The sequence below is a fragment of the Xyrauchen texanus genome, chromosome 7 (genome assembly GCF_025860055.1).
Source record: "Xyrauchen texanus isolate HMW12.3.18 chromosome 7, RBS_HiC_50CHRs, whole genome shotgun sequence".
NCBI classification, from domain to species: domain Eukaryota; kingdom Metazoa; phylum Chordata; class Actinopteri; order Cypriniformes; family Catostomidae; genus Xyrauchen; species Xyrauchen texanus.
Window position 1 is genome coordinate 42,471,186 of NC_068282.1, and position 12,236 is coordinate 42,483,421.

At 38.3% G+C, this 12,236-nt stretch overlaps 1 protein-coding gene across 1 annotated transcript in view; it reads right to left on the reverse strand.

The window, feature by feature from the left end:
• usp40 (ubiquitin specific peptidase 40) overlaps positions 1-12,236 on the reverse strand; it is a 34,907-nt gene that overhangs the window by 16,492 nt on the left and 6,179 nt on the right. The window contains exons 6-15 of the mRNA XM_052131078.1: positions 11,947-12,090; positions 11,553-11,681; positions 8,135-8,257; positions 7,696-7,803; positions 7,231-7,546; positions 6,944-7,025; positions 6,690-6,861; positions 5,795-5,879; positions 5,602-5,672; positions 1,109-1,470 (exon numbers count right to left, since the gene is read on the reverse strand). Of these exons, the coding sequence (XP_051987038.1) occupies positions 1,109-1,470; positions 5,602-5,672; positions 5,795-5,879; positions 6,690-6,861; positions 6,944-7,025; positions 7,231-7,546; positions 7,696-7,803; positions 8,135-8,257; positions 11,553-11,681; positions 11,947-12,090 (1,592 nt within the window). The remainder of the gene's footprint in view (positions 1-1,108; positions 1,471-5,601; positions 5,673-5,794; positions 5,880-6,689; positions 6,862-6,943; positions 7,026-7,230; positions 7,547-7,695; positions 7,804-8,134; positions 8,258-11,552; positions 11,682-11,946; positions 12,091-12,236) is intronic.

Consider the following 12,236-nt stretch of genomic DNA (forward strand, 5'->3'; position numbering starts at 1 on the left):
AAGCACAAGCTTTGATGATGATGAGGCAGCATAAACAGTAGTTAAAATATAATCTAAACATTCATATCATATTACATTTCATTTATATCATACAGCATACAATTGAAATACCTGCTTTAGCAGAAACAGCATTTAAATGTAACTAAAACTTGCTTATTATTACAAGTCATATTTCAAATTTCAATACTCTGAATCATGGCTGGCAAGTCTGGAAAAAGTCCCACTAGTAAAATATGTACATGTTTATATAAAATAGCATGTCAACTAATGTCAGTAAAACTACATGACTTACTCGTCCGAAATTGTATCCTCGGCTGGATTAAGTCAATCTACAAAATACAAACATTCATCGCTCTTCTTCGGAGTAAAATGTTATCATTTATCATTATCCAGGAGTTTCCTCACCAGTGTATTGTGTGATCTTACAAACGTGCAGAAAAGTGAATGGACTAGATGTTTTTAAGGCACATTCAGGGGCGTTTACCATTTGTATTTATCGTCTCAGCACAGTTCCGTATGAATAGCGCCCTCTGCCCGTTGGTGTGATCACAATTGGGATAATTAGCAGAGCCAGGAAAAACTGTACATCGCTTTGTTTCATACAGATGACATTGCAGGAGAATATTTGTTTTAAATTTGAATTCTTTAATTTAAAAGTAGACATTTTAAGCTTTCTTTAGACATATGTTTCATGTTTGTGTGATAAGTATTTGCGGAGTTTCAGTTAATTTCTGTGACACGTTTCAGAAATATGCTCGTGACCATAGAGACTGCTGAAAGCGCACCCTTCTCATTTTCTTTATTTTACAAAAGCACAAGGTTTTGTTGTTATTGTGAGTGTACAGAAATAAAAGTAGACCCTTTATAGTCTCTAATGATGTTTTACACTTATTTGTATGTCCCAAATTGAGTATTTTATGTTGTTTACGCTGTAATGACAAAAAAATCCTGCAGGATGTGCAGGCGCGTCCGTCGACCCCAGAGTGTTAAAGAATGTCTATAAAATTTGACACCACAAGTTTTGTTTGGGACACTAATATATATATATATATTCACCAGTAGAGCACTATAATCTATATAAAATATACTACAGAAGTGCTTCCTTTACCTGCTGTCCAGTTCCTCTGGCTGCAGCAGCAGCAGAGCATCCCCATCCTTTAGTGACAGCTCTCTCAGTGTCCTCTGCATGTCTTGAGGTGGGAACACCCTCCAGCCACTCGATCCGCCCCCACTGGGCCCTGGGCGGCTCTGTTCCAAGCATAGAAAGGCCTCTTGAGGCCCTAGAACCTCAAGCACTGTGCCCAGTGTGGCCCCACCAGCAAATCCCTTCATGGAACGCACCAGTCCAGATCCATCAGCGTCTCCGACCCCTGACCCATCCCCACACTCTAGCTCTTCCACAGAGGGGCGCAAAACAGTCAGTAAAACAGGCTCCCATTCGGCGCCTGTCTGTACAGCAACACCATTAACCTGAAATAAAAACAGAAAATGAAATATTAAATATTTTAAATAACAAGCCTAAAAAACAATTCATTTTAATGTAGAAATACATGTATTATAAAATAAGACTACATCATATAGATTTGAACTATGTAGGATCTGACTAGCCAGGCAGAAGGAAATTAAGAAGAATTAAGAATTACACCAAGATGACCTATAGTTCCAGGAAATTCCTGTAAACATTAAGAAGCTAGAAATTCAGACTGGCACTAAGGAGCCTGAGCTGACCTTCCTCTGGCCAATATAACAGTCACAAAACAAGGGAGGGTGTCCAGAAAAACCCGACCTTTACTCAAAACCCCCACAACTGGCAAGCACATTCCAGAGAAAGAACGGTGACCATATTAGCCTAAGGTTTCCAGAAATAAAAAGTAGTATCTCTTTTGAATGGGAAAACTGGCAAAACTTAAGAACAAAGACTCAATCACTTTCTGAAGAAGGGATAGAAACCATGTGATCAGATACCATGATCACATGGTATCTGAAAAGCTACCTGAGGCTTAGAGCCTCTTCAGGGTGTGACCAGACAGAAAAGGCTAAAAAGACCAGCCAAACCCCTCCTCAAAAAGTTATCTTATCTGCGCTACGTCTCACACACGCGACAGGGAGTCACAAAGCCCTGTCTGATCATTCCAGCACTAAACTTTCCAGCATCTACGATCTTAATAGAGGTCCAAAACATCGAAGGAGAACAACTAGATCTTTCTAAGGAACCAGCCAAAGAGCCAAAGCATCGCAATGAAACGGAAGTACACCTCGAGACTTTTGCTAGAAAGTGCCGGTGTTTTATTTAAATACTTTGGATAACCCGATTGCAAATCGAGGTATACTAAATGAAGTATCAATGGTTCAGGGCATAGGCTATAGACTCCATAAAGTTCAATATTCTCTGTTACAGATCATTTCTATTCACCTTCAGTTACAGCTCACTGCTCTTCAATGGCCATGAGAACATTATTACTCCAAAGAGTTAACAGATAAAATGACACCTTAATTTTTTCTATATTCACCGAATTAATCATAATTCCCTTCTTGAGCTAAAATTCCTCACATACAAATTGTGATCAGATACAATGAGCCTCTTGTATTACATATTTAATTGCGGAGAATTTGTATTCAGAATTCTAATCTAATCATTTGTTATTTATCCTTCATATAATGGGGGTCGATCGTGGCCAAGATTCCTAAACTAATTTACATATAAAATCCTACATATTATTGGTAGAGATGCACCGATTGCAATTTTCTTGGCCGATTTCGATTTCCGATTTTTTGCAAGTGTGACATGCCGATACCGATTTTCTTTCTAAGAACTATTATTGACCGCATATACAAACAAAATCTACCTTTTTTCAATGCAAAATTTTATTTTCATAATAAAATAAATGATTAAACATTACAATTTCCCCCAAACTGCACTAAGTTACAGGATCTTCTCTCACTTAAACAACTCTCAAAATAGAGTGCTCTGTGACTGGAAAGAGGTAGAAATAACAATTAACTGCAAATGAGTTGCTTTATATAACAGATGTCATTTTCCACTATTTTGATAAATGGACATTTTTCTCTTTATTACTCATCTAACAAAAAGATCTGAAAAACTGAAGTGTCCAATACGCTCAACTTACGTAAAACTGAGCACTGCTTCGGGAACGGCTTGTAACCATATCTGTCAACACTCCTGTTTTTCACGGGAGTCTCCCATTTTGTTATTTCTCCCAAAATAACTCCCGTAATTTGTATGGCCCAAACCACGTTATATGAATAATCACATCAATATATTATTCCAAGGTGGTCCAGTTGCCAGATCTTGAATGAAACACATCCTACTCACACAATCGACACATCGTACAAATTACAAATCATTTATGACCACAATCTGGCAACCTACAACCCATTTGCTCTGTTGATATCTGCGAAGGTAGTAGACGCGGGATGTTAAATCAAGCATCACTGGTAGATGGGAGAGGAAGACTCAGCTGGTGCACCGGTGAAAAAAACTAAATATACATGTACATTTAACAACAGCTGAATGGAAGAATTTTATTTCATATCCCGAAGCCATACCGACAATGCCCACACCTTTTGCAATGTGTGTCGCACTGATTTTAATATCGGACACGGTGGGAAAAATTACGTTACTCAGCACAATAAATCACTAATGGCACAATTTGTATAGTATTTAGTCTGCCTCTGCCATCCAGCACCCCCACTTCCCCTCTCCCGGATTTGTGTACCCAAATGTTGACAGATAACAGGCTGCGTGTGACATGACACGAGATTAAACAACTTGGGCAACGTGACGTCGGAAAGTACCACCTACTCTGTATCGAGTAAATGTATCCGATTTCTGATCCCTCTGTCCTCAACTATGGAGAACAGCTGGTCATCCAGGGCCATGAATTCCATAATTTTCCTCGTAACTGCTTTGGTCTTTTCGCTGCTCATACCAAGGAATGATAGGAGACGCTGCTGACTTGTGACTGGCTCTGAGCTCTGGCTAGCTTTAGCCGCTTTCACTTTTTAGCTTCTTTTTTAAAATGGGCATTTTCAGCTGGGTGATGGTGTTATACATTTCTAAATAAGTTATTGTGGTGGTTCTCCAACGGTTTACTTTGGACTTACAATTATTAAACATTTCGAACTTTATGTATTCTTCACTCACAGTGAAGATCTTCCACGCCAATGACATGTTTACACGCAGCTGTGACGTTATTGCCTGCGCCGCTGGCAACAAAACGGACCGGCTTGGAATCGGAAAGACGTGAGGCTGACCGGCCGGTTACCTGTCCGGGCCGAGCATGCGGAAAATCGGCTAATTCCAGTCCCTGGTCGGTCGATCGGTGCATCTCTAATTATTGGTGGATAAATTTGGGAATGTTTAAATCAGACAATTACATTTAGCGTTCCATTATACAATTTGTATATATTATTGGTGATGAATGCAAGCAGTTGTCACAAAGTATTTCATTTCCTACAATTATTAAAGGAATAGTTCACCCAAAAAAGGCACCGGTGTACACATGGATACAGGACATCTTATCAGAGTGATTGGACAAATAAATAACGAAAGAAAGGAAAAGACGGATATTCGAAAGCATGTCATCTGAGCAGGTAAGTGCCATATCTTATGCTGCTGTTTTGACTTATTGGAAACATTGATGTTTTGAAATAAATTACGTTACAAAAGTTAGGCAACGTTCAATAACATTAGACATAATGATTGATAGTCTGATAAGGTCAAACATGGTAAAGTTTTTATAACTGCAGGATATTCTGGTCAAATAGACCACAGTAGTAACTAATTTATAGATTGTCATTGTTACCAACCAGTGGCAACATAATTTCAAGACTCACATGTCCTTGGCAAGCCTAGGACTAAAGGATTTATTTATATAAATTATTGCCGTTATAAAGAAACATATGTGTGCTAGCAAGTGAAAAGTTCTGTACAGACACAAACATTTGTGTGTGTTTGTGATTACAAAACTATACATTATCCATAAAGTACTTAGAAAAAAAGGCATCTCTGGGTCACTTTTAAATCTATTCAGTTGTCGCCACCTCTGAAAAGCCAAGCCGATGATGATTGGGGTTTATTACGGTCACTTTCTCTTTTTGCTTGTAGACTCGGTTCAGGGTTCCTTTGTTTTTACAACCGGTGATACCCCCGGAGGTTTGCCGTTTTGAATGATCCATGGTCAATTGTTCTTGTTTGTTGTGACAACAAACTTTCAGCTTCACACTATTCCCACACAATATATAGTAGCCGGAGCTTATTTTCTCGGTGTACGGATATGACTTGAACATGTGAACAAGCACAGGCGAATGATGTATGCATGCAATTTCACGTGAAATCCATCCCGACAGCTCTAAAATAAAAATAATTATTATAGGTTTATCAGTGTATTTGGGTAAAGACATGGTTTGGAAGGTGGATTTTTGTTGCACTCTCTCATTACTTTTGTAACAAAAAAAGTTACATTGTGTAGCTTTAAGATATTGTTCAATGTTCATAGTTAATTTTTGGGTGAACTATTCCTTTAAGAGCATTCCCAGCATTAGCCACCAGGAGGTGACACTGTTCAAGTAGTTTCTCACCTCTCTTCCATTCCACACAAAGAGATCAGAGCCATTACACACTCCTGCACTGTACAGGGATATCTGGTCATCTGGAACAACACAAGAGACATTAATTATCACCAAGAATCACTAAATTGTAACATGTAGCTGGAAGTGAGTGATTAAGAAGTGTGTTTGTGAGTGCAAATTAAGGATGAAAGAGTGTGCTTACTTGTCAGTGTATCATATAAATGTAACCCAGCTGGGACATTCTTAGCCAACGTCAGTGCCATGTCTCCTTCCCAAAGATCCTGCATCTACAAACAAAGTTGGTCAAAGTTTACAAAGAGTTCAAAACTTAAGTTTCCTCCATCTTATATTCGACTACAGTCTCTAACAGTCTCTTTGTGCTTCAAAGTCTTTACTTCAGTTGGTAGTCCTAGAAGACAGATTTTTCATTTTTGGGTGAACAATCCCAACATTGAAAATTCTCTAGTCATTTACTCACCCTTCCTGCCATCCAAAATGTTTAAGACTGACTTTCTTCTGCTGAACACAAACAAAGCTTTTAGATTAATATCTCAGCTTTGTAGGTCCATACAATACAAGTGAATGGTGGCCAGAAATTTGAAGGTCCAAAAAGCACATAAAGAATGCATAAAAGTAATCCATACGACTCCAGTGGATAAATGTATGTCTTCAGAAGCAATATGATAGGTGTTGGTGAGAAACATATCAATATTTAAGTCCTTTCTAACTATAAATTCTTCTCCTTGCCCAGTGGGTGGCGATACACACAAAGAATGCGAATTGGCAAAAACAAAAGAATGAGCAAGTGAAGATTTATAGTTGCTTCTGAAAACATGGATTTAACCACTGATTACTTTTATGCTGCCTTTTTGCTTTTTGGACCTTCAAAGTTCTAGCCTCCATTCACTTGCATTGTATGGACCTACAGAGCTGAGATATTCTTAAAAAAATCTTTGTGCTCAGCAGAATAAAGTCATACACATCTGGAATGGCAAGAGGGTGAGTAAATGATGAGAATTTAATTTAATTTTTGGGACCTTTTATACCTTTAATATGGCTATGGTGGGAAGTGTAGTGACCAATTACACATAAATCACCTGGTAAATGGCCAATCGCAGGTCTCCCACAGTCTTTCTGCGGTCAAATGTGACTGTGATGATTGAATCTTTGTCCAGGGCCATAGGGTGCAGGGCTCCATTTTGACAGTGGTAATACGGGGCCAAATGCAGTCGAACCTCAATGCTGTTACTGCTGGCATCAAACTCGGCTCTACAGGAAACACAGAAGATTTTGAAATACAAAATGTGCCATGCTGGTGTGTGAGTGTATTTATTTGTATATGTAAAATCACCTTTTCTGCTGCAGTCTTGCATTCTCCTCTTGCACCATCTCCAGCAGGTGAGGAGGCACTTTATATGCAGGGTTTCCTATGGCTGTTTAACACAATGAAAAAAGGCTCCTTTGTATGAACATTTATCAGTGAAACAAATGAATTTGTACCACCCATGCACATCCAGGGTCCAAACTTTACATGTGCCAAGCAATAAAGGCGATGACATTTTTTATTTAGCCAGTAAAAGCAAAAGAAATAGCAAAATAATGCATGGTTTTGTTTGCACACATATACACACATCATACCTTCTAAAGGTCTCTTCATAGTTGTCTTCCTGTAGAAGAGCATGTAGGCACTCTCTTTTCCCTGAAACTGTTTCTCTATGTCCTTCTCTGTAATGGCTGTCACAATGGAGTCATTCAGGTCAAACCAATGACATCCGCCAGCAGCAGCAAAGTTGTCTCCTGTTTCTGGCTCCATGTTCTCTGGACTGGAATTGGCTGGGGTTGGACTGATTGGTTCTGTTGAACTGGGCTCTGTTGTCACAGGACCAGCAGTCTTCAGAGTTACACGGGTTCCATTGGACACCAGCATAAACACTTCAGGGTGGTTCTGGAGAAACTGGAGGATAACAAAATTGTGAACTTTTGGCAGGACGCATCTCAATACCGCCATGTTGTGAAGTTTTGGTCCTTGTTTATCAAAAACTAAATAATAGTAATCTATGTTTGAACAGTGTGAAGTATGCAGTAGAACTTCAGAAGCCCAACCTTGCTGATGGGGCCATACTGTTTTTTGTATTTTTTACTCCATGGTGTGCCAGTTTTATTCATCAGCTTTTGGCCTAGCTGGTCCACGAGCACAGATTCTGACTCCTCCTGAGAAAATGAATTGAAATTCAGTATTTTTTAAGAACAATTAATTACGTATTTATTTCCGTTGTCCTTGTCAAAAGTTTACAATGGATACAAAAGTTCCTTTTAATTGAGCTTAGTGGTGTTTTATTGATTCATGCAATGGATAGAAATAAGCAAGAATGGTCATCTACTTATCCACAAAACGAATAGTCAATTAGTGAGCTCAACCAGTTTATCTATGTTCTAAGACATGGCTTTAGCATTCTGACTGCATGCTGTGCTTTGCAGCAGGTTACACTTAACTACAAAAAACAACTTAACACCTTGTACAGCTCTGAGCTCTGAGGCGTACCTGAGCCAGAATGGCAGTAAGAATAAAGAGTGGATCCTCTGTCTCTAAAGAATTCCCACTCTCATTCTTTATTTTGCTGATTTTGACCTCTTGTCTCTGGGTCTTCATTTTTACCTCTTCCTCCTGAGGACAAATCACATATCACAAAAAGAGACAAATGTGATCAGAGTGTTGGGGAAGCAACATTAAAACTGTAGTCTTCCAAGCTGCATTCAAGCTACTCATAACTTAAAATGATCTAAACTACAGTCAAGCTACCCTTTAAAAAAAAGGTAGTAAGCTACACTACAGGTTACGACCAAAAAATTGCTTACTATATTGAAACTTTTAAAGGAAAAATTATTTTCAATATCAGATATGATGGTATTATTTAATCATTATGCAGAAGAGAATGTGTTGGGCACCAAAACAATGATGATCTCAATTAGGGTGACATTAAACCAGCGTTTCTCAACGGGGGCGGTACCGCCCCCTAGGGGGCGTTTGGACAGTGTTGGGGGGCGGTGTGAACGAGGCAGCAGAGAGGGGGGCGCTCAGGCACAAATGGGGGCGTTACTCAGAGGTACTCAACAGGCGGCCTGCGCAAAAATCTTTTCAGCTCTTCTCCTTAGCCTATGTCTTCGTCTTGCTCGGATTACTGCTGCCACTTCACCAGGAGGATATGCCAGGAGAGCCGCTTCCTAAGTTACACATGCTTTTAAGAGGCGGAGAATTTTCAGCGCAAAATAGAGGCGCTTTCACCGGCTTTTTCTGTACATAACGCTGAATACATAATTAGGCGCATAATTAGTGCTCAGGGCTCACACTAATTAAAAAAAAGTGGCTGTTTTTGACGTCGTTTTTTCTTCGGTTCAGTTCAGGTGGCCGAGCTGTTGTCGTCTTTGTTCGTCATTTGAAATCAAATGACCGTTTGTAGGCTATTCAAATTTGAAGCCTAGTATATATTGCCTAATTGAGTGCGCGAACGACCGCTGCTTTTTCATTGGCCATTTAGGTTAGTTACGTTATTGTTCACGTGATTGGTTCATCTTAAAAAATGTGTGTGTGAGCCTGAATTTGTTTGAATTTCTAAATACATTTGCAATACCTTTCAAACAATCCATGTGTTTTTGCATTTTTTTTTCCAAACACAATATTACTCAACTTGAGATTTTTACATGTAGTTTAAATACAATAAGAAACTTCTGTTTCAGTTTTTTTTTTTTTTTACCAAAAACTCAGGCTTCAGGTATCAGTGTTGCAATTGTTTGGCTGTAATAGTATTTCTGAAGTGTTTTTGGTTTTTTTTTTTAGGGGGGGGGGGCGTTAAGAGGATCATGAAGAGGTCAGGGGGGCGTTTGTTCAAAAAAGGTTGAGAACCACTGCATTAAACGATTAAGCTGGCAACATTAAAGGTGCAATCAGTAATTTTTGAATTATGTCGAAGTGGCTTACATTGGCTTACATCTAGTGTCCTGAATGCTGCATCATTCAAACACAGTAGTTTTTAGTTACCAACGCCATTGTACAAATTCACTATGCTAAGTATCTTATTTAATCCATGAATTAGTGCCCAATACCAGGGCAGTTACTTAGATTAAGAGAGTAGTAAATAAAAAATAAATAAATAAATAAACATATATAAAAAGACGATTTAACACCTTAAATCAGTTTTAAAATATATTTTAAAAATAATGTGTTAAAATGTAACAATCAATTCCCAGGACATAATAAGTAATATATCGTCAGAGCAATTCAAGCTTGAAGTACCGCCTGTTTTCAGCAGGGGGCAGTAAATGTAACTCCAGCTGAATAGGCAACCCACAGCTGTACAGAGAACAAACCACACTCAAGCTTGCTTGACACGCATTCTTGCGTTCAGACACAGCTTGACTGAGCACAATTTTTTCACAGCTTGACTGAGACGTGTTTTTCTACGTTTCAAACTGTTTAACTTGACACAGCGACCTAAAAAGCTGTGTTTATGATGCTACTCAACTGAAAGCGTCTGTCTGACACATGCCCTAAAAAAACCCTTATAATAAATCTATCAAGGACAGATTGACAAATTTAATTGCACAATGGAATTCTGTGGACTGTAGGCCAATGATAGGATTTGTCTTTGTGCTTCACTCATCTGCAACAATAATATAAATGCTTTTTAATTATCAGAATTATATTTATAATATATATCATTTATACCCATTTAAATAATTTTATAAAATCATTATATATTAAATTACTGTTATTTGAGGGCCTCTCTCAACAAATATTTCTATGCGATTAATTGCGATAAATTATTTGGCAAATCATGTAATAAATTTGATTAAAATTTGTAATCGATTTATAGTCCTAAAGGTATAATTTAAATGTAACATATACTAAATTGGAAAATGAAATAAATTAAATGTAAAAAAATTGGAAAACACCACATTACGCAGACAAAAACATAAAACAGATGCAATTCATTAAACATTTCACTTTTTAAAAAAAGAAGACGGACTGACTTTAACACAGGGGCACAAGTAAATCGGTCAATATTTTTTTTTAAACTGGTTAATTTACATGAACTGTCCCTTTAAACCAATTCACTTTGTACTTCCAAACCCCAAAATATGAGAGAGTATGTTTTAGGGGAGCACACTTAATTGCAACCAAAATGTGGCGTTTTGTGATGCTACACCGCTACTCGCTGGAAACAGTAGCTCATTACTAGAAAGCTACAGTGTTGTGAAAATAGCTGAGCAACTGTCATGCTACTGAAAAAGGTCATTCAAATTTGTAGCGTCTCAATTTTTAGTTATTCCTTAATACTGGATCAGAGGTGTGTCCCATTGCAAACACAATCCAAAAAGCAATTCAAAAGAATCCAAATGGAAAAACACAACATACAGACATGTCCGAGCCTGAAGCTTTATTTCCGCCGCCACAGAAGTTGAAGTCCGCTGTCTGGGATTACTTGGCTATGTAAAAGACCCACGAGGCACCATCAATGTTGATGGTTACCCAGTCTGTAAAGTTTGCCGCAAAACATTATCAGCTCAGGCAGGAAACACTTCAAACCTTAAGCACCATCCCACGGAATTTGCGGAGACGAATGTAAGTGGTAATACTGTACACAGGATAATAAATGATAGCCTGTTTCATAAAAACACCAGATTCAATGTAGTTTTACATGATTTGTAATGACTAGTTAGGCTAAAGTTATGTTTATGCTTTAAGAAAACCAAAATAAAGTTCAGGAATTGGTTATAACTGAAATATTTATCTGTGTGTTTATCAGAAAAAGCCTATTTCATAACCAAATATTGAACTGCTTTTAATATCATCAATGCACCTAAATACTGTGAAACCGTAATACCGTGGTCATTTTTGGGACATTTGTGAAAATGTCATACCGTACACCCCTAATAGAGATTGCAATGATAAAGACACTTACCGGTGCCTCCCAGTGGCCAAGTTGATCGATGTCTTTGATGTAGACATGATAATGGCCTCCGTAACAACCTCCTTTGTGTATGATGACAGAGAAGAGCTCGTAAGAATACTCAGAGTCTGGCCAATTGTTCTGTTACAAAACACAGCACATGGTTATTAACTGTGGTCATCATAACACTCTGAACTCAGCTTATTCATCTAATGTTCAACTATTGATTTTCTAGCTAAAAAGTACAAAAATTGTTCACATCAGCAGCTAACAAAGTAGCACTGAGCCTGCAGTGCAGGGATTCATAAACTTACGTTTTGGATCCCCACCAATTACTCACACATAACTAACTTAATTGGCAATCATTTGGAAAATGTGTGTTGTAAGGCTGGCTAAGCTCTGGTACCTGATCACAAAATGCTCGGAGGTTGAATGTAAGAGGGAAAACATAGCTTCCTGTCTCTTTGTAGCGCTCACACTTGGCAAAGTCAAAGTTGAACCTCAACAGAGAAATGGTCAGGAAAGGTGGGAGCTTTTTCAGTTTAGCAGACTGCAACAGAAGACACAGTTGAGCAGGTTTACAACTGATTTCAACTATAGCAACCTCACATGGACACGTAGCTAGAATAGTGGCTTGGTGCCATTCAGATGTCAAATACACCAGTTTAAAGTTTCAAAACACTTAATTTGTTACTT